Source organism: Kryptolebias marmoratus, linkage group LG11 (assembly GCF_001649575.2).
Source record: "Kryptolebias marmoratus isolate JLee-2015 linkage group LG11, ASM164957v2, whole genome shotgun sequence".
Taxonomy (NCBI): domain Eukaryota; kingdom Metazoa; phylum Chordata; class Actinopteri; order Cyprinodontiformes; family Rivulidae; genus Kryptolebias; species Kryptolebias marmoratus.
Genome location: NC_051440.1, coordinates 23,032,727 through 23,055,775, shown reverse-complemented (window position 1 = coordinate 23,055,775; position 23,049 = coordinate 23,032,727). Strand labels below are relative to the sequence as shown.

At 41.6% G+C, this 23,049-nt stretch overlaps 5 protein-coding genes across 8 annotated transcripts; 2 read left to right on the top strand and 3 right to left on the bottom strand.

The window, feature by feature from the left end:
- The first annotated feature begins 333 nt into the window (after window positions 1-333).
- tmem17 (transmembrane protein 17) lies at window positions 334-2,402 on the top strand. The gene is made up of 5 exons (XM_017418899.3): window positions 334-511; window positions 648-751; window positions 1,657-1,770; window positions 1,860-2,003; window positions 2,113-2,402. The coding sequence occupies exons 1-5, from the start codon at window positions 397-399 to the stop codon at window positions 2,188-2,190; spliced, it is 555 nt and encodes a 184-aa protein (XP_017274388.1). The 5' UTR covers window positions 334-396; the 3' UTR covers window positions 2,191-2,402.
- Window positions 1,629-9,619, bottom strand: agbl2 (ATP/GTP binding protein-like 2). Of its 2 annotated transcripts, none has more exons than XM_017418897.3 (21): window positions 9,428-9,619; window positions 8,296-8,422; window positions 7,932-8,105; window positions 7,655-7,762; window positions 7,236-7,383; window positions 6,846-7,101; window positions 6,343-6,741; window positions 6,071-6,213; window positions 5,360-5,519; window positions 5,149-5,275; window positions 4,956-5,056; window positions 4,691-4,803; window positions 4,531-4,603; window positions 4,225-4,341; window positions 4,057-4,137; window positions 3,858-3,956; window positions 3,619-3,712; window positions 3,375-3,524; window positions 3,273-3,303; window positions 2,978-3,198; window positions 1,629-1,758 (listed from the first exon to the last, which is right to left on the bottom strand). In XM_017418897.3, the coding sequence occupies exons 1-21, from the start codon at window positions 9,434-9,436 to the stop codon at window positions 1,730-1,732; spliced, it is 2,760 nt and encodes a 919-aa protein (XP_017274386.2). In that variant the 5' UTR covers window positions 9,437-9,619; the 3' UTR covers window positions 1,629-1,729. The 2 variants fall into 2 exon arrangements, with proteins under 2 accessions (XP_017274386.2, XP_017274387.2); XM_017418898.3 differs by having other exon boundaries at window positions 2,978-3,195.
- Window positions 9,620-9,742: 123 nt separating this feature from the next.
- Window positions 9,743-17,194, bottom strand: fnbp4 (formin binding protein 4). Of its 3 annotated transcripts, none has more exons than XM_017419006.3 (17): window positions 16,990-17,193; window positions 16,430-16,501; window positions 16,220-16,344; window positions 15,666-15,834; window positions 14,761-14,908; window positions 14,543-14,639; window positions 14,101-14,445; window positions 13,556-13,745; window positions 13,332-13,450; window positions 13,155-13,259; window positions 12,787-12,920; window positions 11,644-11,810; window positions 11,231-11,517; window positions 11,035-11,149; window positions 10,636-10,832; window positions 10,385-10,542; window positions 9,743-10,266 (listed from the first exon to the last, which is right to left on the bottom strand). In XM_017419006.3, the coding sequence occupies exons 1-17, from the start codon at window positions 17,111-17,113 to the stop codon at window positions 10,176-10,178; spliced, it is 2,643 nt and encodes an 880-aa protein (XP_017274495.1). In that variant the 5' UTR covers window positions 17,114-17,193; the 3' UTR covers window positions 9,743-10,175. The 3 variants fall into 3 exon arrangements, with proteins under 3 accessions (XP_017274495.1, XP_017274496.1, XP_017274497.1); XM_017419007.3 differs by having other exon boundaries at window positions 11,231-11,514; XM_017419008.3 differs by lacking the exons at window positions 9,743-10,266; window positions 10,385-10,542 and having other exon boundaries at window positions 10,690-10,849; window positions 16,990-17,194.
- A 29-nt stretch (window positions 17,195-17,223) lies between these two features.
- bscl2 (BSCL2 lipid droplet biogenesis associated, seipin) lies at window positions 17,224-19,347 on the top strand. The gene has a single exon (XM_017419009.3). The coding sequence runs from the start codon at window positions 17,464-17,466 to the stop codon at window positions 18,709-18,711; it is 1,248 nt and encodes a 415-aa protein (XP_017274498.1). The 5' UTR covers window positions 17,224-17,463; the 3' UTR covers window positions 18,712-19,347.
- An 897-nt stretch (window positions 19,348-20,244) lies between these two features.
- lrrc10 (leucine rich repeat containing 10) lies at window positions 20,245-22,574 on the bottom strand. The gene is made up of 2 exons (XM_017419010.3): window positions 22,379-22,574; window positions 20,245-22,170 (listed from the first exon to the last, which is right to left on the bottom strand). Exon 2 carries the CDS (start codon window positions 22,067-22,069, stop codon window positions 21,227-21,229), a length of 843 nt encoding a protein of 280 aa, XP_017274499.1. The 5' UTR covers window positions 22,070-22,170; window positions 22,379-22,574; the 3' UTR covers window positions 20,245-21,226.
- Between the last annotated feature and the right edge of the window lie 475 nt (window positions 22,575-23,049).

The window sequence follows — 23,049 nt, the reverse complement described above, 5'->3', positions numbered from 1 at the left end:
TTTACCCCCCTCTCGAACCATCTGTCTTCTCGGTCCAAAATATGAACATTTTGATAACATTTGCTCTTTATTTGCCAAAGTTAGGAGGGGGAAACAAAATATTTCAGCCACCTGAAATAATCTGTTCCCCCTACATAAAATGGAAACAAATTAATTTACCTGCAAGTCTTTTACTGTGTTTAATCCTTTCATCATCAACAATAAATCCTGTGATTTGGATAATATTTGCTCTTTTTTGACTGTGATTTTCACTTTTTAAGCGTTAGAGTTGGTTTCCATGGAAACGACGGCAGCGTTTTGACGTCGCTCGCCGTGAGGAAAAGAGGCGGACTTGGTTTTTTTTTTCCTGGTCGTGTTTTCAGTAGAGCGGGGTGTTTTATCCCCTCTTTTTGTACCATGGAGCTGCCCGAGACGTTAAGAAAACGCTTAGACGACTTTTCTCGCGGCGTCTTATTCGACCAGAGTCGGACAGAGCCGTCCTCAAAAGGCGACGAGACTTTTTTGCCTCACGGTAAAAGAAATTAAACAGCTAAGTGTAGGAGTTAGCATCGATGATAGCTCGTTAGCCCGGAGTTTGTTAGGCTTTTTTTTGAAGACGATTAGACTGATTTTTAACGTCGACCTCTGTTTTCTTTTCTTGTTGCCAGACAAACGGGTTCTGTCCAGCCTCCAGCTCCAGATGTCTCTGTACTTTAACATCTGGTTCTTCCCGCTGTGGTGGATCAGTGAAACTGTGATGCTTCACCTCAAGGTAAGAAAGAAGAGCAAAGACAGCCTGGCTTCTTGATTATTCTGTGGTCATTTTGTCACTGTGTTTAAAAAGCTTCCTATTCTTTTTGCCAACTGGTTTCAGGTGCATTTATGGTCCTACATTTTACCTTTTTATTATCAGAGGGCTTTTTTATTTATATTTCCCCCTCCACGGGTATATTATTTCTGTTTGGATTTATGTGTTTAAACTTCATTTACTTTCTTAAATTCTGTAATTTTCTTTTCTTTTGTTGTCCTTTTGTGTCTTCTGAGTTGTTTAATGCTTATATTTTATTCATTTTGCATCCATTTTTTCCATCTTTTTGTTATTTCTCATCTCTATTTGCTCTTTTTTAATTCTCTGTTGATTTATCAGTTGTTTTGAGTGTTTTTTATTCAGTATTGTCTTGGACATATTGTGCAAGTTGTCTTCTTTTAAAGCCATCACTGATACAACCAATGTAGCTATTTTATTATAGGTATAATGTTTTTAAGTTAGGTAAATACAACAACAAATGAACTGATAATACACCGCAACAGCAATAGTTAAATAGATTCTCATGGTTTTATTTACACTGTTAGCCTATCAGAAAGCAGCGTCAGATCGTTGACCTGAGCAGTAGTTGTCAATGGGGAGGATGTAATCTTTATCAGCAGCTTTAATTGTGAACGGTCGCAGCATCGTAGTGCCATTAACCATGAACTCACATAAAGCTGGACTTAAGTTCACAAAACCAAATATTTAACAGCAAGCCTGGTAACATGTCGCTAACCACCAAGTTACTGCAGTCTGTTGAAATTACAACCAGTTATGAGTCCTAGAAATCTACAATAACATTGTTTTTTTATTGAATAAACCACAGAAATCCAGTTAAGATGTTTTTTATTGTTACTTGTTCGGATCAGTATCCTGCCTTGCCAGACTACTACAAGTTCATTCTTGTGACCGTCCTCCTGCTGATGACTCTGATCGAAGCCATCAGACTCTATCTGGGTTACGCTGGAAACCTGCAAGAAAAGGTGAGACGGCGTTACGGACGTAGCAGACGTCTGGATGCGGGGCAGAAGTCACCGTGAGTGTAAAATCCGTGTGTTTTGTTTTTTGGAAGGTTCCAGAGTTGGCTGGCTTCTGGCTGCTGAGCGTCTTGCTGCAGTTTCCACTCATCTTCTTTCAGCTCTTTAATGAAGCCATTCTCATCCAGCCTCTGGAGAGGGGCGTCCACATAGTTTTCGCCATTTTTCTACTCACACAAGTAAGACTACATTCTTCTCAAAAAAGTTTTCACTTAAAGCTGTGCATGCTTTATTTATCTAATAACTAACTGGTTGACTGGAATGTGTTTTTATTCCTGAATGATCCAGGCTGTCTCTGGTTTTGTGGCGCTGCGGGACATGGTTAGAAACACAAGAAGCCAGTTTCATCTCCAACAGTTTGACTGAGTTCTGATGTGATCCGGCATTTCATGGCTGATCAGGATGCGTTCCTATCCACACCTACCAGACTGACCTAACCGTTATACGAGGAATATGATTTTCTACACAGCTGAACTAAAAAAGGAAAACTCCTAAATATATTTATTTTTGTATTTTATTTGCCTTTGATGAGATTGTATCTTTGTTTTTGTAAATTTGAAGTAAATAACTTTTACAGAGCTGTGTAGCATTTCTTTTGCAGCTGGTTTGCTGATTTTTTTCACATTGGCACTTTCAGAAACACTTCAGAAAAACAATACTTCAACAATTCAGGGTAAATTTATCGTTAAACTTTAAATGAGACGCTCATTCATCAGCCTTAACATTAAAATCACTGAACTTCTGGGGAACTTTGACTTAAGAGCAGTGCAGGCTGGTGAAGGACTTCGGGACTCAGGTTCTCAAATTACAATCCAGTTAAACATCTGAGGATTATCTCAGAAAAATAATAATAAAAAACAATCATATCTTAAATCAGTCTCTGCTGGAGAGTTTGCTCCTAATTATCAGCCGAACAAGTCGTGTTTTCTAATGAGGTTTGAAGCACTATTCTTTTTTCTGTACCTCTTTTAAGGTCTTCATTCACCAGGAAATCTATATATTTGCTATAGAATAGAACAATTTAATCCTTGGTCATCAGATTAATTTTCTTTTCTCTTCAAGGAACAGAATGTCAGTTTTGTGAAACGCTCAGCATTATTTTTTTTTTCAAAAAAGAACAAAACAACTTGCTACAATAAATGTATGACTGAACCTTCAGAGGAATCCTGGTCCCGGTTCTGCTGCTTGGTTTTGGTTAAGTCTGTGTTTGACATGGAGGAATCCTGAAGCAAATAATTTCCTGAGGCCCGCAGTGAATAACTTTGTCTGAAACCGTGCCGACTGCTGGACTTGAAGCTGGTGAAAGTCGTCGGCAGGTGCTTTGATGGAACAATGGCTGGAATCAGGCTGGCGTACACAGAGGGTGAAGATCTGCTGCGAAAGAAACACCTTTAACTGTGAGCATATGCAGCACGGCCTGCCTGATGGTAAGATCCCTTAAAGTCTACCTGTGAGGTGCTGTAACGGGTGGTGGCAGCCCTGAAAGAGGGAAGGCAAGTTTCACAACAGAAGAGACCTGACAGACAGACCTGCTGTAGGTGCAAACAAACCTCTGCAGACTTGACAGTAGGAAGCCCACTGCTGCGGAGAGTAAGGCTTCCGTGTGGACCGGATTAAATCTGTTGGAGGTGGAAAGAGGACACGCAGGTGGAGCAGCTGAGAGGAGCACCTCCACCGTCTTCTCTCTTTCATTTCATCACCTGTAGGGGAAAGTCACGCATCCTAAAAGCTGCCGCAGGCGACCTCTGATTCCTACATGGTTCTGAGTGATTCAGTCTGAAACGTAAAGCTTGCCTGAGTGAGGAGCTGCTGGGTTTGTGCTGCTGAGACGTGGAGGCGCTGTCTTGCGCTGCAGGCACGAGGTGCTCGGGTTTTCTGGACAGTTTTCCTGAAACGAAACATACCAATTAAATCGTAATGATAAATTAACAAAAAATAAACTGCGTTCTTCTGTTTCAGTTTCTCAAAATATCAAACAAAATTGTAAGGCTGTGATTTTGTAGATTTTATTACCGATCAAGAGTTTTTTTTACCTTTATGGGCTTGCAACGTTGCCACGGAGTCACCTGACTGGGCTCACCAGGACTTTCCGAAGGAGGTGAGGATCCAGCCTTTCTTGTCAGGCTGTTGAGCTTCACAAAGATTAAAAATTAAAAATGCTTGGAGCGAGAAGAAATCTTTCTCCTCACCTAGTTGCCCCAGTTTGGTGTTTAGATTAAAAAAGGTTTTTACCTGCCTTTTCTTCCTCTCTCCCTCAACAGGCTTGTTTTGGCTGCTCTCTTTGTCTGAGTCGTCACCGATCAGCTTGGATTCCTGCAAAAACCAGTTCACTCATCAGCCGTAACGGGAGTTCTCGACTCATCAGGTAAGGAAACTGACTCCTGGGTTATTTATTCTTACAAGATTTCTGCTGCTGCTTTGCAGGACTTTTAGTTGTGGGTCATTCCCCACTCGGTCTCGTTGCAGCCTGTTTCTTTCTTTGTGAGTCTTCAAGCGTTTCTTCTTCTTGACAGATTTCTGTGGGAGAGAAGGGTGTGAGAATGTGGGATACTGATGAAGGAACGGATATGATCCAAGATGCCTGATAAAATGTCAAACGGGATCAAACTTTGAGAAAAACTAAACAAGTTAGGTGAAAAATTGAACAACCAATATGTTATTTTACAAAAGGTATTATTTAATTTAATTTAATATTTGCTTGTATACCTCTGGATTTTCTGGCTGGTTCTGTAAATGAACTGGAAGTCCGTCTGAATCAGAACTATTAGAACCACTTGTGCTGCAAACCCAGAGGAGAATAATTCACTGAATGGGAGCACACGGTAAAGTAAACCCGTATGTCCTTCGTGTGACTTGCATGTCTCACCTTGTTTCCAGGTCAGACACTGAGATGATTCGGTCGGTCCCCAAATCTTTGCCAATTCTCTCCTTGACCTTCTTCCCCAATAGGGCTGCCAGTTCTTTCAAACAGTATGTAACCTGAAACAAAAGCCACAAAAATATACAAACCTGATGGATATTTACACATGTAGTGCAATTTAGATTATAAAATTTTTATTTCTCTTGAAGTGAGGTTGAGCGGTCCATATTTCTATGTAAACTTTAGTCTCTGTCACACTGTTTAGTCTCACCTTCGTTTGATCAGGGTCACAGAAGTCCAGCAGGGTGTCACAAAAGTGAAAACCCAGAGACTTCAGGTCTCGGGTTGTAAAATGGGTCCCTCTCCTGTCATCTGAAGTTCAATAAAGATGAAGCCGTAGAACCTTATGAGAAGATACCTACATCTATATTAATGCATAAGCCATTCAGGGAACCTACACTAACCCAGAGTGGAGCCTCCAAAGGACGCCTCCATGGTGTAGCTGTTTCTGATGCCCAGTCTCCACATGACGATTCGTGCTGTGCCCTCTTTGCTCCTCTGCACCCGGAATTTACAGCTCCTGAAGGAGAACTGAGGAGCAGAAATGTTCATATAGAAGATGTATTTAAACTCATAATAGCTTTGAAAGCCTTACATTTATCGAGCAGAACCTACCTTATTGCTAGCATTTTTGCTCATCATCAGTGGAAAAACCCTCTCTTGCAGTTTGAGGGGAGCGTCGTCACGGCTGTTACAGCCGTACATGAAGACGTTGTTTTTGCGGTTGTGGCCGTGGAAGTCACAATAAAGAACGACTTCTGTTTCAGCCATGAGTCTGGAGGGAGAGAGAGCGTTGAATCTGACTAAACGTTTCATTCAGAATGGAACAAGTGGTGTAGTTTGGTTCTGTTTAATGCTCCGGTGTTTAAAGGGCTTGCCCTTTTAGTTTTCTTATATGTTGATAGGAGATGGCAAATTTTACTGCTCCGAAAATAAAACATCTGCAGTTTTCAGCTGATATTGGTAACTCCATAAGAAAACACCTTACAAACATTAATTTCTTCCACTTCTTGTAATTTCTGTGGTTTTTTTATACCTACCAGGTTTTGTAATTACAAACCTGTAATTTAGTTTTCAACTTTCAAATGTCAAAACATTTTTATTGACTCATATTTTAATTTAATATTAATGTCACAGTTAAGCTGTGTACAGATGTACAAAACCCTGCAAGTACATATGGTATCAGGACTTTTTTTCCTAAACCCAGTTCTGAGTAAATTGTTCTACACTTTAACCCACTGAGGCTGTACGCCCGCAGGTCGTTCTTTAGGTTCTCTAACAGCGAGCGGTTTCCAGTTGTTTGTTTGTTTGTTTGTGGAGTGTTACCTTTCCACCATATTGCAGGTGTGCCACACACAAGGAAATGAATCCTTGAGCAATGTCTTATAGTTCCTGTTGAGGTCCCTGCCTGCCAAAGAGCAGCGATAGTTGCCCACCACCACGCCATCTGGGTTCAGCATTGGCACCACCTGCAGTGCAACAGACGGGGGAACAAAAGGTGTCAGAGTTTTTAAAAAGCCTATCACACCCTCTCTTCACTTTAAGATAGTCATGGTGAACATTTGGTATTAAGGAAAATAAAAACACATAATGAGAACCTTGAAAATGAAATTATCCCTGAGCACTTGGGCATCATCTGAGTCCCCAAGCAAAAAGTCAAGGAACCCCTCCATCACCCATGACCCATTGGTTTCCCCGGGGTGCACTCGGGCCGTCACCACCACAGCTTTCTTGTTCCTGACCTCGACCCTGCTGGCGCCTCTAGATGTTACGGTCACGACATACACAGCGTTCCCTGCGAGGCTCTGGCACAGGACCCGCACTTTACAGAAGGACATCAGTGCTGGGTTGGAGGAAATCCGCCTGAGGTAGCGCTGCAGGTGTGAGTAGGTGTAGGGGTAGCAGTGGGCCAGGTAGCAGGTGTCTGAGTCGTAGGGGAACTGAAGAGTCCAGGTGAGTGAGTACAAGGTGACAGACTCGTTGTTGTCCTTTGTACTCTAAACAAACAGAAAACAACTTTTTTTAAAGAAAAGTTTGATGGGAAGAAGTCAAGCTGTCCAAAAACACTTTGGCTACAAACTAAAGCTGGTCCGGCTGTTACCTGGCAGGCGTTCCGATAGTACTTGATATTGGAGCCCGTGCGTTGCCATCCAACACTGTTCTCCGTCGCAGCCCTCTCTGAGTACAGGAGCGGCCTCATGCCCTGAGAGTACAAGCTGCTGCTCTTCGTCAGGTTGATGATCGTGAAGCGGTATGTCGCTCCAGCCTTCATGTTCCTGACCCTGAAGTAAAACCACTGACTGTGCTTCGTGGTGTACATGTCAGTACGCAGGGTGAGCTCATAGTCAAAAATGCCACTGAGCGAGAAAAAAGAAAAAAATATGGAGAGAGAAAGAAACTGAATTAGAGTCACAGGAAATTATGATATAGTAAAACATAAGGACTGAAACAGATCAGAAGCAAACTGATTGGTTACGGGGAGGAGACTCACACTTGCATGGCCTTCTGGAGGTTGCCACTCTCATAGCGGGACTCAAACTCAAGGGTGAAGTCTGAGTGACTGACATGGGAAGGAGCCATCTTCATGGGGCCTTTACTTCCTCCAACACGAGAACATGTGAAATAGGGATGCTTGGTAGCTTAAAGGAGTAAGAAAGAAGAGTAGACTTTGAGTTCAAAATTAAAAGTTTTCACAAATGAGCTTTCAGTGTTCTTGAGAAATTAGTCAATCTTTAAAAAACTGGGTGTTGACTTTATGCACACATGTTCAGGTTTCTGCAGCAAGATCATTTCAATTATATTCACTCTCTAATGGGACTCTGGCTCAAACTGTTTGTTTTGAAGCCAGAAGTGATGAGAAATAGACGAATGGTTCAAGAACAAAAGTCCACCCTTCTTCTTGGGACTTACCTGGGTCACTGCAGTACACCACCTCCCTCCGCTCCTCTCCAACAGGCACAGGTGTGCCCTCGTGTCCTGAAGGCTGATAAAAAGGCTCTGGCTCAGGAGGCTCCCACTCTACAAAACATACACACTCTGGGTCATTACATTATATTTTTTAAAAAAGAAAAAGAATGGCAAGTTTTAAAACTGTTTAACTTAGTATTTTTACTGGGATTTTCTCACCTGATTCCATGGCGTGTGATCAGTTATCAGATATATAAATTTAATAAGAACGAAAAGCTACCTATGTGTTGGATGACGTCGCTGATGACCTCACACTCTAAGGGCCAACGAGGACGGGGAATAGTCGGGAAGTTGACGAGGTCCAACGGCGGCTTCAGGCTCAGGACAGGTTTTCCGTTGTGAAAGTTTAAGAGCAGCTGCTTTGTGCGCAGGGTCTTGGTTAAGTTTATAGATACTGTAGAAAAACAGAAAGACAAACCACACCTTAAATAACTGCTTCTTAGGCTCTCATTTACTATACAACGTCATAACATTGAGATGACCAGTTAAAGACCTTTACTTTTTTAGTACTCACACATTAGCAAAAGTGAGATTACTAAAAGTATACACACAACTTTCAAATGCAGACCATTTCAGTAGCTTACATTGCTCCCTTCCTGCAAATACATCCTCATCTTCCTCTGTGTTAGAGTCACGGGGGTCTGATTTGTCCAAACGGTTGATATTCCACAAATTCCTGATGACAGAGGTGATGGCTGATGTCCTCACTGTCTGATAAGAAAAGATATAAGCCTTTAAGTGTTTTATTTTATTCACTGAATACAGTGGAAACAAAATAAAACACCTGCAAGATCACCTTCTGTAAGTACTGATTTCTTTCTTTGTATTTTCCAGGTTTTACATCCTCATTTAAACACAAGGAGACCATTATGCTTTAGTATAATTAGTGTCAGGAGGTGTTTCAACACTATTTCAATTGATGATTAACCATAAACACACAGTAGATGGATAAACTCTGAAGGATAGGTCACAGGAGTATTGTAGCAGTTTTCAGCCAAACAGAGCAAAGGTAATTAGAAAGCAGTTATAATCCACATTAAAAAAACAGACAAAAAAGTGAAGATATGTTGCAGTAAAAACAAGAAGGGACCAGTTTATTTTGGGTATATTAACCTGCTATATTAGGGCCTAATAAACAAACCTAATTTATCAGACTTTTCTCCATAAATGAACCTAATGTAAATATATTCGCAACTTGAATATATTGGAAGACAATTAAAACATAACCCGTGTCAGCCACTAAGTATTTTAAGGTAGTATTATATAAGTCAAATTTCAAAACACCTCCAAGTTAAAAATGAGGTCAGGATGTTGATTTGACTTTATTTTGAAAACATGTGGGCATTCAAATGAACGTCATGTTAATCACTGCATATACTTTAGACAAAAAAAAATACTTTTAATAGTAAGAATACAAATAGATCTAAATAAACCAAGCTCATTATAGCAAGACCCAAGTAATCCAAGCTAACCCACATTTCTGAAGGATATCTTAAGACTTATTTTGGCTACAAATCAGTTTTGCTTCTTAGCCATCTGTAGGTATTTATCTAATTTCCGGTTGTTCAAATTAAAGCAGGTTTTGTTGTAGCCAGTGAATGTGATTTATTAGTTTGTTGATGCTAACATTACTTAGCTTCATTTGAGCATTCCTAAAAACACGACTCAAGTTTAAAGGCTTTTTAAAAAATACTTACCTGGTTAATCTTGACTTACCTCTGTCATGATTGAATATATGCAATTTGAGGACAAAACACTAATAAAAAAAAACTCTGCAGATGATAAAACTTGCGTCAAACACGGACGAAGCTCGAAGCACGCCGCATTGGTACCGTGGTCAGCACGTTGCTAGGCAACCCAGTGGCCCAACAAAGTGGTTGCCATGGAGATAAAGGGGCAGGGCAGAGCAGAGCAGACGCTTGACTAATTTAACTTTTTTGTATAAACTAGATTAAAATTAAACAATTATTATTGTTGTTAATTTTGTTTAGGACAAAAATATTTTTTTTTAATCAGATAATGAAGCAATGGTTTTGAAAAACAGATTTAATTACTTTTTTACAAAATATACAGGTTTCATAACAATCCCAACCCCCCACACACAAACATGGTCCATTCCAGTCTTTATATACACAATTGTAAAAACACTCTATAAAATAGACAATTCTGCCAAACAAATTGGGGTGAAAGTTTGAACCGCGTCTGTACAAAAATGTGACAAAAGTATTACCTTGGCACATTTGGCACATTTACACTCGCAAATACAAAAACAAGAACAGGACATTTAAACCCCTCTATGTGAGAATGGCCTGCCATGTAAGGGCTTGTAAATGTCTCTAATGTGAAAAAAAAAAAAAAAAAACAGTAAAGAAACTCCATTTAGTATTAAATCTTTTTCGCTTGTTAAGGACGACTTCATGATGCACATTTACAAACACTGCCGGAGCGGCGTGGCGGCTTGACGTTACGTGCTGTTCATCATCTTCCGTTTCTTTAGGCGTTCTCGCCAGTCTTCAGGTAGGGCCTCAAAGTTGGCATTCTTCGAAGCTTTTCCCCTGGAGGATAATAAAAAAATAAAACATTACTACAACCAGAAAAGCAATATCAGAAGTAGAAATCAACAGAACTAATTCAAATACACAAATAAAATCATGCAACTATATAAAAACGTACGTCATGAGCTGCTGTTGTTTCCAGTCCTCGATGCTCTTTTTGTTGAGCTGCTCTCTGTCTTCATCGCTGGAGCTGCTCTTCTCCTCCTCGTCTAACTCCTTCTGGATGCTCTGCCACTTCTTTACTAGCGAAGGCATTTTAGTCTTACTCTTCTTTGACTACATTAATGGGAGGAAAAACGAGTGACATTTAAATGCATATTCATACAACTGTGAAAACCGCATGGATAAGTTGTTAACGGTAATGCTAACCTTATCCTTTTTAGGCTTCTTGGTCTTGTCCGCAGTTGGAGTTTTGGTTGCAGGAGGTTCATAAGCAGGCTGGGACGGTGGCAGCGGCGGCTGAGGAGGAAGGGCTGGTATAGGTGGGGGGGCAGGAAGTTCACATGGGACCAAAGGGGCGGTCACAGCTGGCACACCCCAGTATGCAGCTGCTGACATCAGAGGTGCTGCAGACAAAAACAAACTGTGTGTACATCATCATGATTATTCCCACACATGGTGCTTGTATAATGAGGTAACAATTAGGTCTAGGTTTATGTCAAAAAGCATATCAAATCCAGAACTAATAACAGCAAAATCTAGCTTGGGTCAGAACTGGCATTGTTTCCAGTAAGATGATTATGTTGGGAGGTTGTGCAACGCTTTTACCTGCGCAAACAGCCGACTGAGTGTAGATAATGGGGCTGCTTCCAATCGTAATGGTTTTATTAATCTGACCAGCTTTGCGTTTCTGACCTTTCCCCAAAGAATTGGACTCAATAATCTGTCAAAAAAAAGACAACAGAAATGTAGAACTGCCTTACGTAAAAACAAATGATGAGATTAAATTTCACTGCTTCCTGACCTTCATGCCGGCAGAGCCAGACCTGCCGTTGTCCTCCTCTGTTCCCGGGGCTGGAGGCTCCTCGTCGTCGTCATCCATCTCCATCTCCACCTCCATGATCTCTTCATCGCTGTCAGGGGGCGGAGGAGGCGGAGGGGGTGACTCTGGGGGGAGAGGCGGAGGCGGGGGGTTGTTGGACGGTGGAGGAGGACTATCGGGGAGCGGTGGCTGGGACGGGGACCAGAAGGAGGACGAACTGGGCTGAGGTGGAGGTGGTGGTGCGGCAGAGGAATGTGTAGAGGATTCTGCTGGAAATAAAATTCAGTTTAGTTGACATGAAATTAGGCGAGCCACAGCAGTGTTGTCGACGAGGAGCACGTTCAAGTGATGTTTATTCTCCATAAAACAAAAAAAGACAGCGGTAATGGGCTGACCTGTAGCCACACCAACCGATCCACATGTTTTGGTATCCCCTTGACTCAGAGCCTGCGTCTGTGTGCATGGACTGTCTTTAGGGTCCTCCTCCTTGTCCTCCTCTGTTGGAAATTCCCACTGGGAGGCACCGGTCCGCTCCCTCACATAGAAATACCGCTTGTGCTCTCTAAAGAATGGAACAACAGACATAGAAGAAAAACAGTCTCAACCGCTGCGCTTGAAACTTGCAGAGTGCCATGATACCCTGGGACAGTGGGGGCAAGGAAGCAAACATAATGGTGAAAACAGGAAATAGGATTGTTGGTATGGACAGGGGTTTTGGCTGTCCAGAACAAGGGCCCAATTAGAGTGTCATTATGGGTGTGGACAGGGGACCCACCTTGCTCTCAAGAATAAATAATGTAAAACAAATCATCTCTAGGTCCTGAAAGTAGCTTTCAGCAGCTCACATCATGGTTGTCACATTTTCTTTGTTTTAGACAACCATTCCCTCCCAGATACAGGAAGACACCAGGGGGGAAACACCACCACAATTATCATCATAAACAATCGTAGATCAGAAAATAACAATCACGCAAACGATTCATCTTACATAAAAAAGAAAATAATAATGAAAAAACAGGAAGACATAAAATAGAGTTGGTCTGACCTGCTGGATTCCCGTCATTGCTCCATCTTCACCTTTTGACGCATGACACTTGTTGCTTCCAGGACACCATTCTTTCGGCTTTGCATTCTGGGTGTTGTAGTCCTGAAAAGTGCAAGGCTTCCCCAAAAACACCAACCCTTCTAACATACACCCTTCCCAGTTGTTTTCTCTGAATGAACCCAAACTCAGTCTACAAACGCCCCCAGAACAGAGGGTTTAAGAGTCAGTTACAGGGACAAGGAGTCCTCTCTGTGGCGGGTATATTTAACAGGAAGCAGGCTGGCTCAGAGTGGATGCTCCCTTATTAGTACGAGCAACGACTGTATCACAGAAACCTCAAGTCTATTTCTGGAGATCCACTCGGACAGGTTAAACTTCTCCCCAAGTCATGTTACAAAGGCTGCAACCTCGGCACTGAGGGGCGGTGCTGAGACACCATAAAATGTTTGGGGTTCGAGGGAGGTTATAGATGTGAAAGGTAAGGAGCGCGTACCTGTCCCAGTGGCAGGACCAGCCTTTAGGGGTGGCGTTAAGTTCATAATATTTTATGTGTTCAGCAGCTTCTTGCAGCTTGCGGCGAAGATAGACCCCATTCAGAGCACCTTCCCTCCAGTCAGCAATCCGTGTCTAAAAAAATAAAGATAGATATGAGTACAACAGGAAAATGAACGCCGAAAATAAAAATAGACGACCACAGAATAGATGAGCAAGATGTAAAAGTAATTACAATTTTTCCAGAAGGACAATTTATGATGGATAATTATGAGATTTTTAAATATTAAATACCGCTAAATTATATGACACAAAGTGCTAAATATTTCAGAAGTCACAGTGAGACTAAAAAATGAACTATCCTCTCACCTCAGTTTGGAGCAGAAGTAAATGAAAGTTTGAGATTGTCTTCTTGTTTATACCCAGGAACTCCATCTTGCTGGTTAAGGTGTTAGCCAATTCTCCAATCTGAAACTACATTTTTAGCTTTAAAAAGAAGCTCATACATTCTGTAGGAAAAAAAGAACATGAGATTGTTGAGCTTACCTTTAGCTCAGGGGTCTCCTCCTCTTCTTTGACGAGAGGTTTTGAAACCAATAAATCCTCAGACTTTTCTGCCTCCTTGTCCTCTTCTTCCACAACACCCTCTAAGACTTTAGGAGGTGCTAAAAAGACACAATAGAGGGACTCAAATATGTAAAATTACAAGTAGTGGGATTTTAAATACGATGCGTGTGACTCTCCACAGCTGCGCAATCACTTAATCTCACCCGTCTCTGTATTGTCCAGTAAGTCTGAGCCTCGGCTGTTAGAATCAGGGCTGGCAGCACATGGGAAGACAGTCTTCCACCTCTTTTTCTGGAGCAGACCACGAGAACCAGCGGTTTCTTGACTAGCCTCAGACATCGGACTGGAGCCCCCTGCGCTCACATCACCCTCTTCGAGTGCCCGAAGCTCAGCCTAAGGAATCCGATGTTAACACAGAGTTACATCTAAGTCACTTAAACATCTAACTTGGCTGCTACTCTGTAAAAGTTTTAACACAACTGCTGACAGAAAGAAACACACACGATGGCGTTTTCAGTGTGTAACATGTTAGTAAGACTACAAACAAGCCAGTATGGTTTCTGAATTTGGATAATTTTTCACTCGGTGTGGGGTAAGAGCAATGCAGATGGATAAATAACATGACAGTAAAATTAAAACCTCAATGACCACTTGATCAGGAATCTCATTAAACATAAATCACATATGGTAGAGTCTTAAAGGAAATAAAAAGGACAGCTTCAGAATAATTTTAGCATTAAATTCCCACCTTTTTTCTCTCCAGAGCCAGCTCCAGGTCCACGGTGTCTTCCTCTGGCTCCTCCTCAGCATCTGAGTTGTTTCTTGACACCTTCTTGGTGGAAACATCTTTCTGAACTGTGATGGCCGAGTCGGACTCCAGAAGGGCTATGGAAGGGGATCCAGCTGGCCTCACACCCTCTCCATCAGAATCCAAACTGTTCTCGGTCTCATCCAAACCCTTCAGCAACTGTTTTCTCCATCTTTCCTCGGCTTCTTTTACCTCAGAAGGGATCAGTGGGCCGAGGAGGGATGCAGCCACTCCCTGACGCTCCTCCTCTTCACTTGTAAGACCCACGACACTTTCTATTACCTCCTGTTAGACAAAAACAAGAATAACTTAGACTGGCAAGTCTTTTAAAAACACAGAAATAAGATTATTCACAAATCACATAAACCTAAATGAAATGTACCTTCACTTTGGTCTCCTTTGCAGCTGTTGGGGTTGCAGCAGGGGCAGGATTTTCCTCTGTGTAATAACCTGCATGGACTGAGCCATTGACGCTGGTGCTACAAGGGAAATTAAAAACACACAATTGACAACAGAATTCCTTTGGCTGGATGAAAATAAAGAATCTGAAATGCTATTACATGTTTAACAGATAAAATATTCAAGTTGTTTTTCTCCTACCTGTTTGCATAATGACCCAGGCTTTGCACTTGATCAGCTAAATAGTTTGGCAGTTCCCACGACACCTCATTGGTCAAAGTGTTCCAGTAGTAATAACAACCAGAGTTCTCATCCCAAACTTCCTGCCAGTCTCCCATCTCTACACCCACTGGAAAACAAGGACAAGGATTTTGAGTTGTATTGAAACAAATAGCAGAATCATTTAATAGTGTTATAAACAGTAACTTTGTATCTTGACTGAGTTTAACAATTAGTAGAAGGTTTAAAAGGTGAAAACAACATATCAGATTGTAATATGCCCTGTTTTGACCACAAAAGCTCTGGGTCTGGAAAGCAGGTGCGACAATACTTGTAGTCAAAAAAAAGTCTGAGCTTCAATGTGAATGTGAATTGGATTTTACTGAAAGAAAAAGAGCTCAATGTTCGTTTTATTTGTCTCCAGTTACAGCCAAGGTTTATGAGCCACGTTTAATGCACTAAACCAGCTTTCGCAATCACAGTTTTCAGCCAAAAATTAACAGTGGTTGCAATGACATTTTTAAGCCATGCCACGATTAGTGTTACCATCACTAGCTGCTGTTCACAGATTTAACTCAAAACTGAATGTATTATTATTTTTTTCAGCACCATGTATGAATACTTGTCTGCAGTCTGTGATAACTCATTGCCTGTTAAGAAACAAAAGTCAAAACAGTTCTTACAAGGGTTTAAAGTACAACAAACTCTGAACTGGCTTTAACACCTGATCAATAAAAGTGTTTTAGGGTTACATATCAAAACACTTTTTATTATCACTCATTATCACCTGATAACTATGGCTTTTTAATTAAGTCATTGCAATGTAAAACTACTTTAGTTGAAGAGATGTAATCTACTACACAATTAAGAACAGCTTATATATTTACCTCCAGCTAATGAGTACTGCGTATTGTACTCAAATTCTGTGCCTTGCTGATTCTGTCCATCCTGCTCAGCTGGCTGCTGAGTTTTGCTTTCAGGTTTGGGTGGGGTAGCATTGGGAACAGGAGCTGCCACATCGTCTGTACTTGGCTGAGTTGTGATTGCATCAATTTCCTACGGAGCCAGAAATAGTAAATATAAGTTAGATTAATAAAAGATTGTCAGTAACAGCAATGAGAAACAGTCTTCTTGGCTTTAGATGAATTATGCAAATTGGTGCAGTTTTTAAACGCATCAAGTCACAACTTAAATACTACCTATTTGACACAATACACAAGATATGTTTATTCAAAATGTGAATCAGGTCATCTGCACTCAGTGACGATCAACAAAATGTTAATAATTACTTTAATACTCACCTCATTTACAAGAAAACAGCTCAATAAGAATTGTATTCCTGTTTTGAACAATATGATAACTCTTACATCAAAGGGTAATAAAAACATGAAGCATGATTACAAACTCCCTGCAATAAAAAAAAAAATCATAATAGACTTACAGCCATGAAATTGGCCAGTGTACTGTCGATGTCCGCGGGCTGGCTGTTTTGAGAGCGAGCAGCAGAACGGTCTCCAGCATCCTCTTCATCACTGTCCTCGTAGGCTCCAAGCAGCGACAAACCCTCTGAATAAACAACAAACAGAACTTCGTTAATTTCAATTAAAAAAATACCACGTTTAGGCACCTGCTTAAAACACATTTAACTCACCTGTGGCTTTTACTGCTGGTGCCTTCATGTTGGTGCGTCTCACGAATCTGTGTCCGTCACCGTCCTGTTCATCTGTACACAAAAAGTCAAGTTTAAAGTTGAGCTGACAACATCCCCAGGGCTAGCAACAGATAACAGATGAGGTTATTCCCCTTACACGGGCATCTTTCTTTTTCTCTTTGAAAAAAAAAATAGATGTTACAATTTGCGTTAGGCATGATAATTATGGTTTGGTTGTTTTGACCCTGTTCTTCATTAGTTTACTAGCGGCCCTGCTACCTATAAGCACAACAGTACTATTATATTGTTCATCGCTAGCTTAGCATGCTAGCCTTAGCTTACGATAAAGTTAATAGAAAATAAAAGTTTTGATCAGTGACAAAAACATGGAAACGCAATTTAAGAATCGTTTTGCACCCTGTGTAAACTAAAACTCTGGTTAGGTTTAAAAAATATTTTTTTATTAACAAGCAGGCCTATTTCTTTCCAAGCTTTAACCTTTTAGCATCGAGTTAGCAATTAGCTAACACGCTACTGTGCTAACGCATTGCAAACAGTACCATCGGATCCCGAGTTCGCTTCTTCTCTTTCTCCTGCAATCCCACCGCGATTCCCGGGAGGAGAAAGCTGTAGGATCGTCCTCCGACCGACGGCTCCCCCTGCGATGCGACTTTTCTTCCCCATTACTATTGTGTGTCTGCTGGAGGGAGTGCTACTAGCGTCCGCGGCTCCGGTCGAGGCTAACGCACACAAAAAAAGAAACGTCGGCACCGACAACTTCCGGGTCACGGGGTCATATTTTTGTTTACCGGCTAGCTAAGTTGCTAATGACTTATGTGAAGCATAAACGTTCGGCCTTCAAGAAATCAGACTATTAGAGTGGGTTTTTTTTTCGATAAATTCCTATTGTTGGTGGTTCAGAGTTACATGAACGAACCTAATTAGGTAGCAGTCCGGGCGTAGCTAAAAAAAAACATTTGACATGGGAGGCGAAGAAAAAGGATTTTACAGTTTTGGAGCGGAGCCACCCACTGATGTCTGAATTTAAGGATCCGCCACAGAGCCAGCAGTTCCCAGAGCTCCAAAGAGGATCAAAAGTCCAAATCAGGAGCGGATCAGACAGGATGGGGGCTGCGATGGGACCGATGCTTCACTGGGTGCAGGATGTAGCGGCTGTGACTCTCCTTAAAGCCCGGCGCACATTACTTCAGGCCGCCATCCTTTTCTGTACTTTGTTCCTGCTGCTCTGGGTGTCCGTGTTTCTCTATGGAAGCTTCTATTACTCCTACATGCCCACTGTGAGCTTCTCCACCCCCGTGCACTTCTACTACGCCTCTGATTGTGACACCGCAGAGGCAGGTCTCTGCTCCTTCCCCACAGCCAACATCTCCTTCATGAGAAATGAAAGGAGCCAGGTGATGGCTAATGGTCAGCCTTACAGGGTGTCCCTGGAGCTGGAGATGCCCGAGTCTCCAGTGAATCAGCAGCTGGGTATGTTCATGGTCCGGATGTCTTGTTACACCAAAGGTGGGAAGATTGTGTCGTCCGTGGGGCGATCCACAATGCTGCATTTTCGCTCCTTCCTTCTGCAAACCCTGAGCACTTTGTGCTTCTCTCCTCTCCTGCTTACTGGGATGGCTGAGCAGAAGCAACTCATCGAAGTGGAGCTCTACTCGGATTACAAGACAAATGCTTATGAGCCCACCATTGGTGCAGTCATTCAGATCCAGTCCAAACAGGTCCAGATCTACTCATCTCAGCTCCGTATCCACGCTTACTTCACTGGTATACGATACCTTTTGTACAACTTCCCCTTGACGTCCGCAGTGATCGGCGTCTCCACTAACTTCGCCTTCCTGAGTGTCGTTGCGCTGTTTGGCTACCTGCAGTTCATATGGGGCGGGCTCTGGCCTCCGGATCAGGTCAGAGTCAGGGTCATGATGGGAGACAGCACTCGCACCCAGAGGAGGCGGGAGGAGGCTCGAAAGCGCATGGAGCGAGAGAACTCGCAGAAGGAGCTCAGCACTGCTGCAGAAATCGGACCGGTGAACGGGACCTATGGTCTTCAGGGAAACGGCACGTTAGAGGAGACGTTATCAGAGCACCCCTCTGTAAACCCAGATGCCTCTGGGGCTGAAGCTCCAGATAACAAGGAAGAAGAGTCTCATGACTCGGAGGAGCCCGAAGACACCGACAGCTCAGATGTGTTAAACGGGAGCCTCCCAACTCAGTCTGGAGAGACTTTACTTCGCCAGAGACCTGGGCCTTGGATGAGTCTCTAAACTATCATTTCTGCATAATAAATGCTCTTATGTTGCATATCTACTTCTATCTTTAGCACCTTAAATATAGTTCATCAAACATAGACTAAAGCAAACCCACAGCTCAGTGCATTCACATGCATGAGAGGATAATATTTTGTCTTGATGACTGTTTACCTCTTTGACCTCCTTTGTTTTGTTCTTTTATCGTAGCGCTGTTACAGGTCGTGTTTTTGTGACATTTGAGTTTTGCTGGTGCTTGTATCGGGAGGTGTTACATTCCAGCTCTGACATGTCCTTCAGTGTTGTCATCAGGTGTTGGCCAACAGTTCAACACACCCTTGTTTGTCTTGGTGTCTGCATGTTGGTGTTCTCTCTCATCAAGGCCTGCTGTTAACAAATAAGGCAACATTTTAAGGTCTTTGCATTAAAATAAGTGGAGACAATGACTCTATTGAGTTGTAACTCAAACACGGTCAGACTTGAAGTTTCTGATGGTGTGCAATTGAAACAAAATAGCTAAGCATGTGACATTTTTTTCTTTTTTTTATCAGAAGCTCTTTCAGAGCAATTTGATTTGGGATTTTATTCCAAGAAAAAGGATCTTTGTTGTTAAGTTCCCAGAAAAAAAAAAAACACTTGGAACAAGCAGTATCTTTTTGTTTCTTCATACAAATCTGTTCTGTCTCAGTTCATTTGTGACTTGAAGTTTATGTACTTTAATGCAGTAACTCTGCAGTTTAAGGTTTTAAAAATGTTTCTTTTTTGTTTTATTTTCATTACCTGTAGGCACAGAGCATTTTAGATGAGTTATTTAAGATTTAAGTCATGTACGTTCATGAATAAGTGTCTGTATTTAATGAGTGTACAGTATAACGAGGGTTGGTGAAGTTACAGGTTTGAAGTCGATGCAGTTAAATTTAAGCAACGCAGGTTTTCTGGATCTAATCTGCCTTCAGGGGAGCTTTGAATTAAAGGTTTTTTGGTAGGTTATGTATAAGCTGTGTTTATCGAATGCAGGGTTTTGTACCAAAGATATTTTCAGATTTGTTGGTTCTTCTGAAGATACATAAGCACATATTATTTATGCACCAAAACAGAATAAACTAATATACTACTGAACTGAAATACTGTCATGAAGTGAAGCTTTTGGGAGTACTTTTTGAAGTCATACACTCACAGAGTTTCTTATTCATACAGAAATTCTAAGGACAAAATCTGAAAGAAATTGCAGTTTCATCTCTTAACATTATTACTAAAATCTAATACTGATTTAACATACTTGAGTGCATTTTCCACTAAAATCCTCCAAAAGTGCACCATCTTTGCAAATAATGCAAACAGCAGATATTCAAAATAATATATTGGATTTAAAAAGTCAAATTTTAAAAAAATATGAAGCATGGAGAAAAGTCAGTGCAACTAGTGAACACAAATTAAAAATACAAATTTATTCACAATACTAACTGAACAGGTTTCGAACAAAGAATCACGTGTTTGTGTACTCTTTCTTTCAACACGGATAAATCCATTATTTGCACAACAAATAAAGGAAGAGGCCTCATTCTGTTATAAAATCTTTTTATTTTCTTATGACGCTGTAAGTGCATGGATTTGTGGATGCTGGGTGGCAGCAAAAAAAGCAAAATTAGTTTCTAACAGACATTAAAACTCAATAATTAGTTGCTGTGTTCAATACAAAGCTGAGTAAAAAGTGTAAACGCAGAAGTTCTCAATTTTAAATCCTCAAATTTCAAAATAAAAACCGATTTGCACCATTTTTAAATGTCTTCTTGTTAAAAATGGTCTAAATTGCCTGTAATCACATACTGCAGAGTGGCACTTATTCTTGTTTGGAGAACATTTTCCTGGTACACTGGGGAATTACAAAACTGCTTTCATTATCTCTTTCTAACCAGAAGCTTTTGGTGATGATATTAAAGCCCATTAGAGGTCTTTATTCAAAACCACAGCTCCAATCTATCAGATGAATTATGCATTTGTCAGGATAAGGAGTGCAGTCAGTGACGTAGACCATCCATCATTTCTATTAAAATCCTCACAGTTTTTATCCACAGCAGGTACAGAATCTATTTCAAGCTGCATTTAGGTTCATTTTTTATCTATTTCTCATCATGAAGTGAGAACTTCCAGGTGACGAATTGTGAGATGATGGCACAGCAACAACTGCATAGTTAGTTTCATATAAAAATGTAAATTTCTGCAAACACTTTGCTGAATTTTTCAAGTAAAATACAAACCAGCTGTTACACGTGTATTATAATACTTGTAAAATTACATTAAAATACTGCAAGAAATCTGTCTTGCACCTTAGGATAAAATGGCTAAACATGTTGTTGAAGGCATGCTAAGTTTTACAAACTATAGTAAAAGACCAAAACTCAACCTACTCTTGTACAGGCCACAGTTTATTATTTGTGGGTCATATTAAAGTAGTTGGCTTTACCACTTTTTGGATCAGACAGCATGATGCTCCCAGCGACACGCTGCTTTTAGGTGTCATCACAGCCGAGGCTCACTCTGCTCCTTGCTCCTGATCAATGTGCTTCTCCTCAGACTGGACCTCCGCCACCTCCTCTGCTGTCTCACTCCCGGCTTTTGTCCCGTCTTCTTCCTGTTCGTCATCTGAGCTGTCGGCCCAGCGCCCAACCCTCCTGACTCCCTCGCCCACCACTGGTGCGTTGATGCAGGGGTTGTGGTCGTATATGATCAGTTTCAAGCCGTTCAGGTGAGACAAGGTCGGGAAGTACCGTATTCTGTTCCGATCCACATCTATGATGGCCAAAAAGTGCATTTCCAGCAACACTGGGGGGAACTCTGTCAGCAGGTTCCCAGCAAGCCAGATACTTCGCAGTTCCTGCAGCCGTTTTAGATCATTCGGCAAACTGCGGATGAGGTTATAACCAAGGTGCAGGGTCTTCAGATTTGTGAGCTCACAGATAACCGCGGGGAAGTCAGTGAAGCAGTTAGTCTCCAGCCACAAAGTCGTAAGTTCCCTGAGATCTCTTAGTTCTCTGGGAAGACAGTGTATCCTGTTGTTTCCCAGGTAAAGGAATCTGAGCTGGGGCAACCTGCAAACAGCTGCTGGGAGCTCCTCGAAGCAGTTAAAGTCGAGGGCCAAGAGCTGCAGCTTCCTCAGGCCCTGCAGCTCCGCAGGAAGGCGGCTGAGGTTGTTGTCGCTTAGGTAGAGCTTCACCAACTCATCGAAGACGCACGCCGCAACGGGCAGCCGGCGCAGCTGACGGCTGCTCAGGTCCAGAGTTCGGTCCAGAGGCATCTCCTTCAGGTCCCCCACCAGGAAGCGCTGACAGCGTTCGGAGGGAATGAAGGCGACGACGCCTCGCACGGCATTGCCCATATTTCTCACAACTTTAAATCAGTGCAAGACGAGGGTTGCGCTCAAGCAGGCATCTTTAAGTGAGTTTCACGAAGTCCCATTAATGCTCCACAAACTCCCATCTGTATATATTGATTTTTATAGAAAAAAAAAACTAATTAGCAACAACTCAGAAGCTCTTTGTAACAGTGGTTCCATATAAATAGGATACAGTTGTTACATGATTATAATGTGATTTTAATATTTTACGAGTGAAGGTCATAATGTTGACTAAAGTAATTATCACAGAGGTTTAAAAGAAAAAGAAGCATAAAAGTAATATAAACCTACTTTTCAAGATCTTTCTGCTCATATCCGCGACTCTCAGCATCTCCAACAGTCAGCCATTTGTTTATCTAACTTAATGAGCTGCAAACGTATTGTCTTCCCTGTGCTGACACTCCCTGGTGGTGTCCTCTCACTATCTCTCAGTGGTGTGGCGCTCTGCCCTGACTCTCATGGCTATAGCAACCGCCAGTTCTCTCCTCCCCATTTGTGCCTAATGACTTTCCCCCCTTCTTCTCCAGGATGACAGAGGTGGTAGGGAGAGATGGGGAGGGGCGATGTGGAATAAAAAAGCAGATTACTAATGAAAGTACAGCAAATATAATTTATATTCTGCTCTAATCTGAATGCACCTGAGTCTGTGCAACAACAAATGTGAGATGCTTACTTTACTGTACACACTAAAAACTGCTGGGTTAAAAACAAGCCCATATGTAACCCAGTGCTGGGTCAAATTTTGACTGAGTTGAAATTGTGTTAAAATGAGTCATTTGATCAATCAGAGCTACTAATGAGTTGAGTTAAAAAGAACCACTTATTATCTGGGTTATTAAATAATTATAACTTTATTATAATTATTATATAACCAATATTAGCATGAACTAGCTAGCACCAACTGATGTTATTTTAGGAAACCAAACTCACTGTCTAGTGTCAACTAAAATTATAAAGAAGGT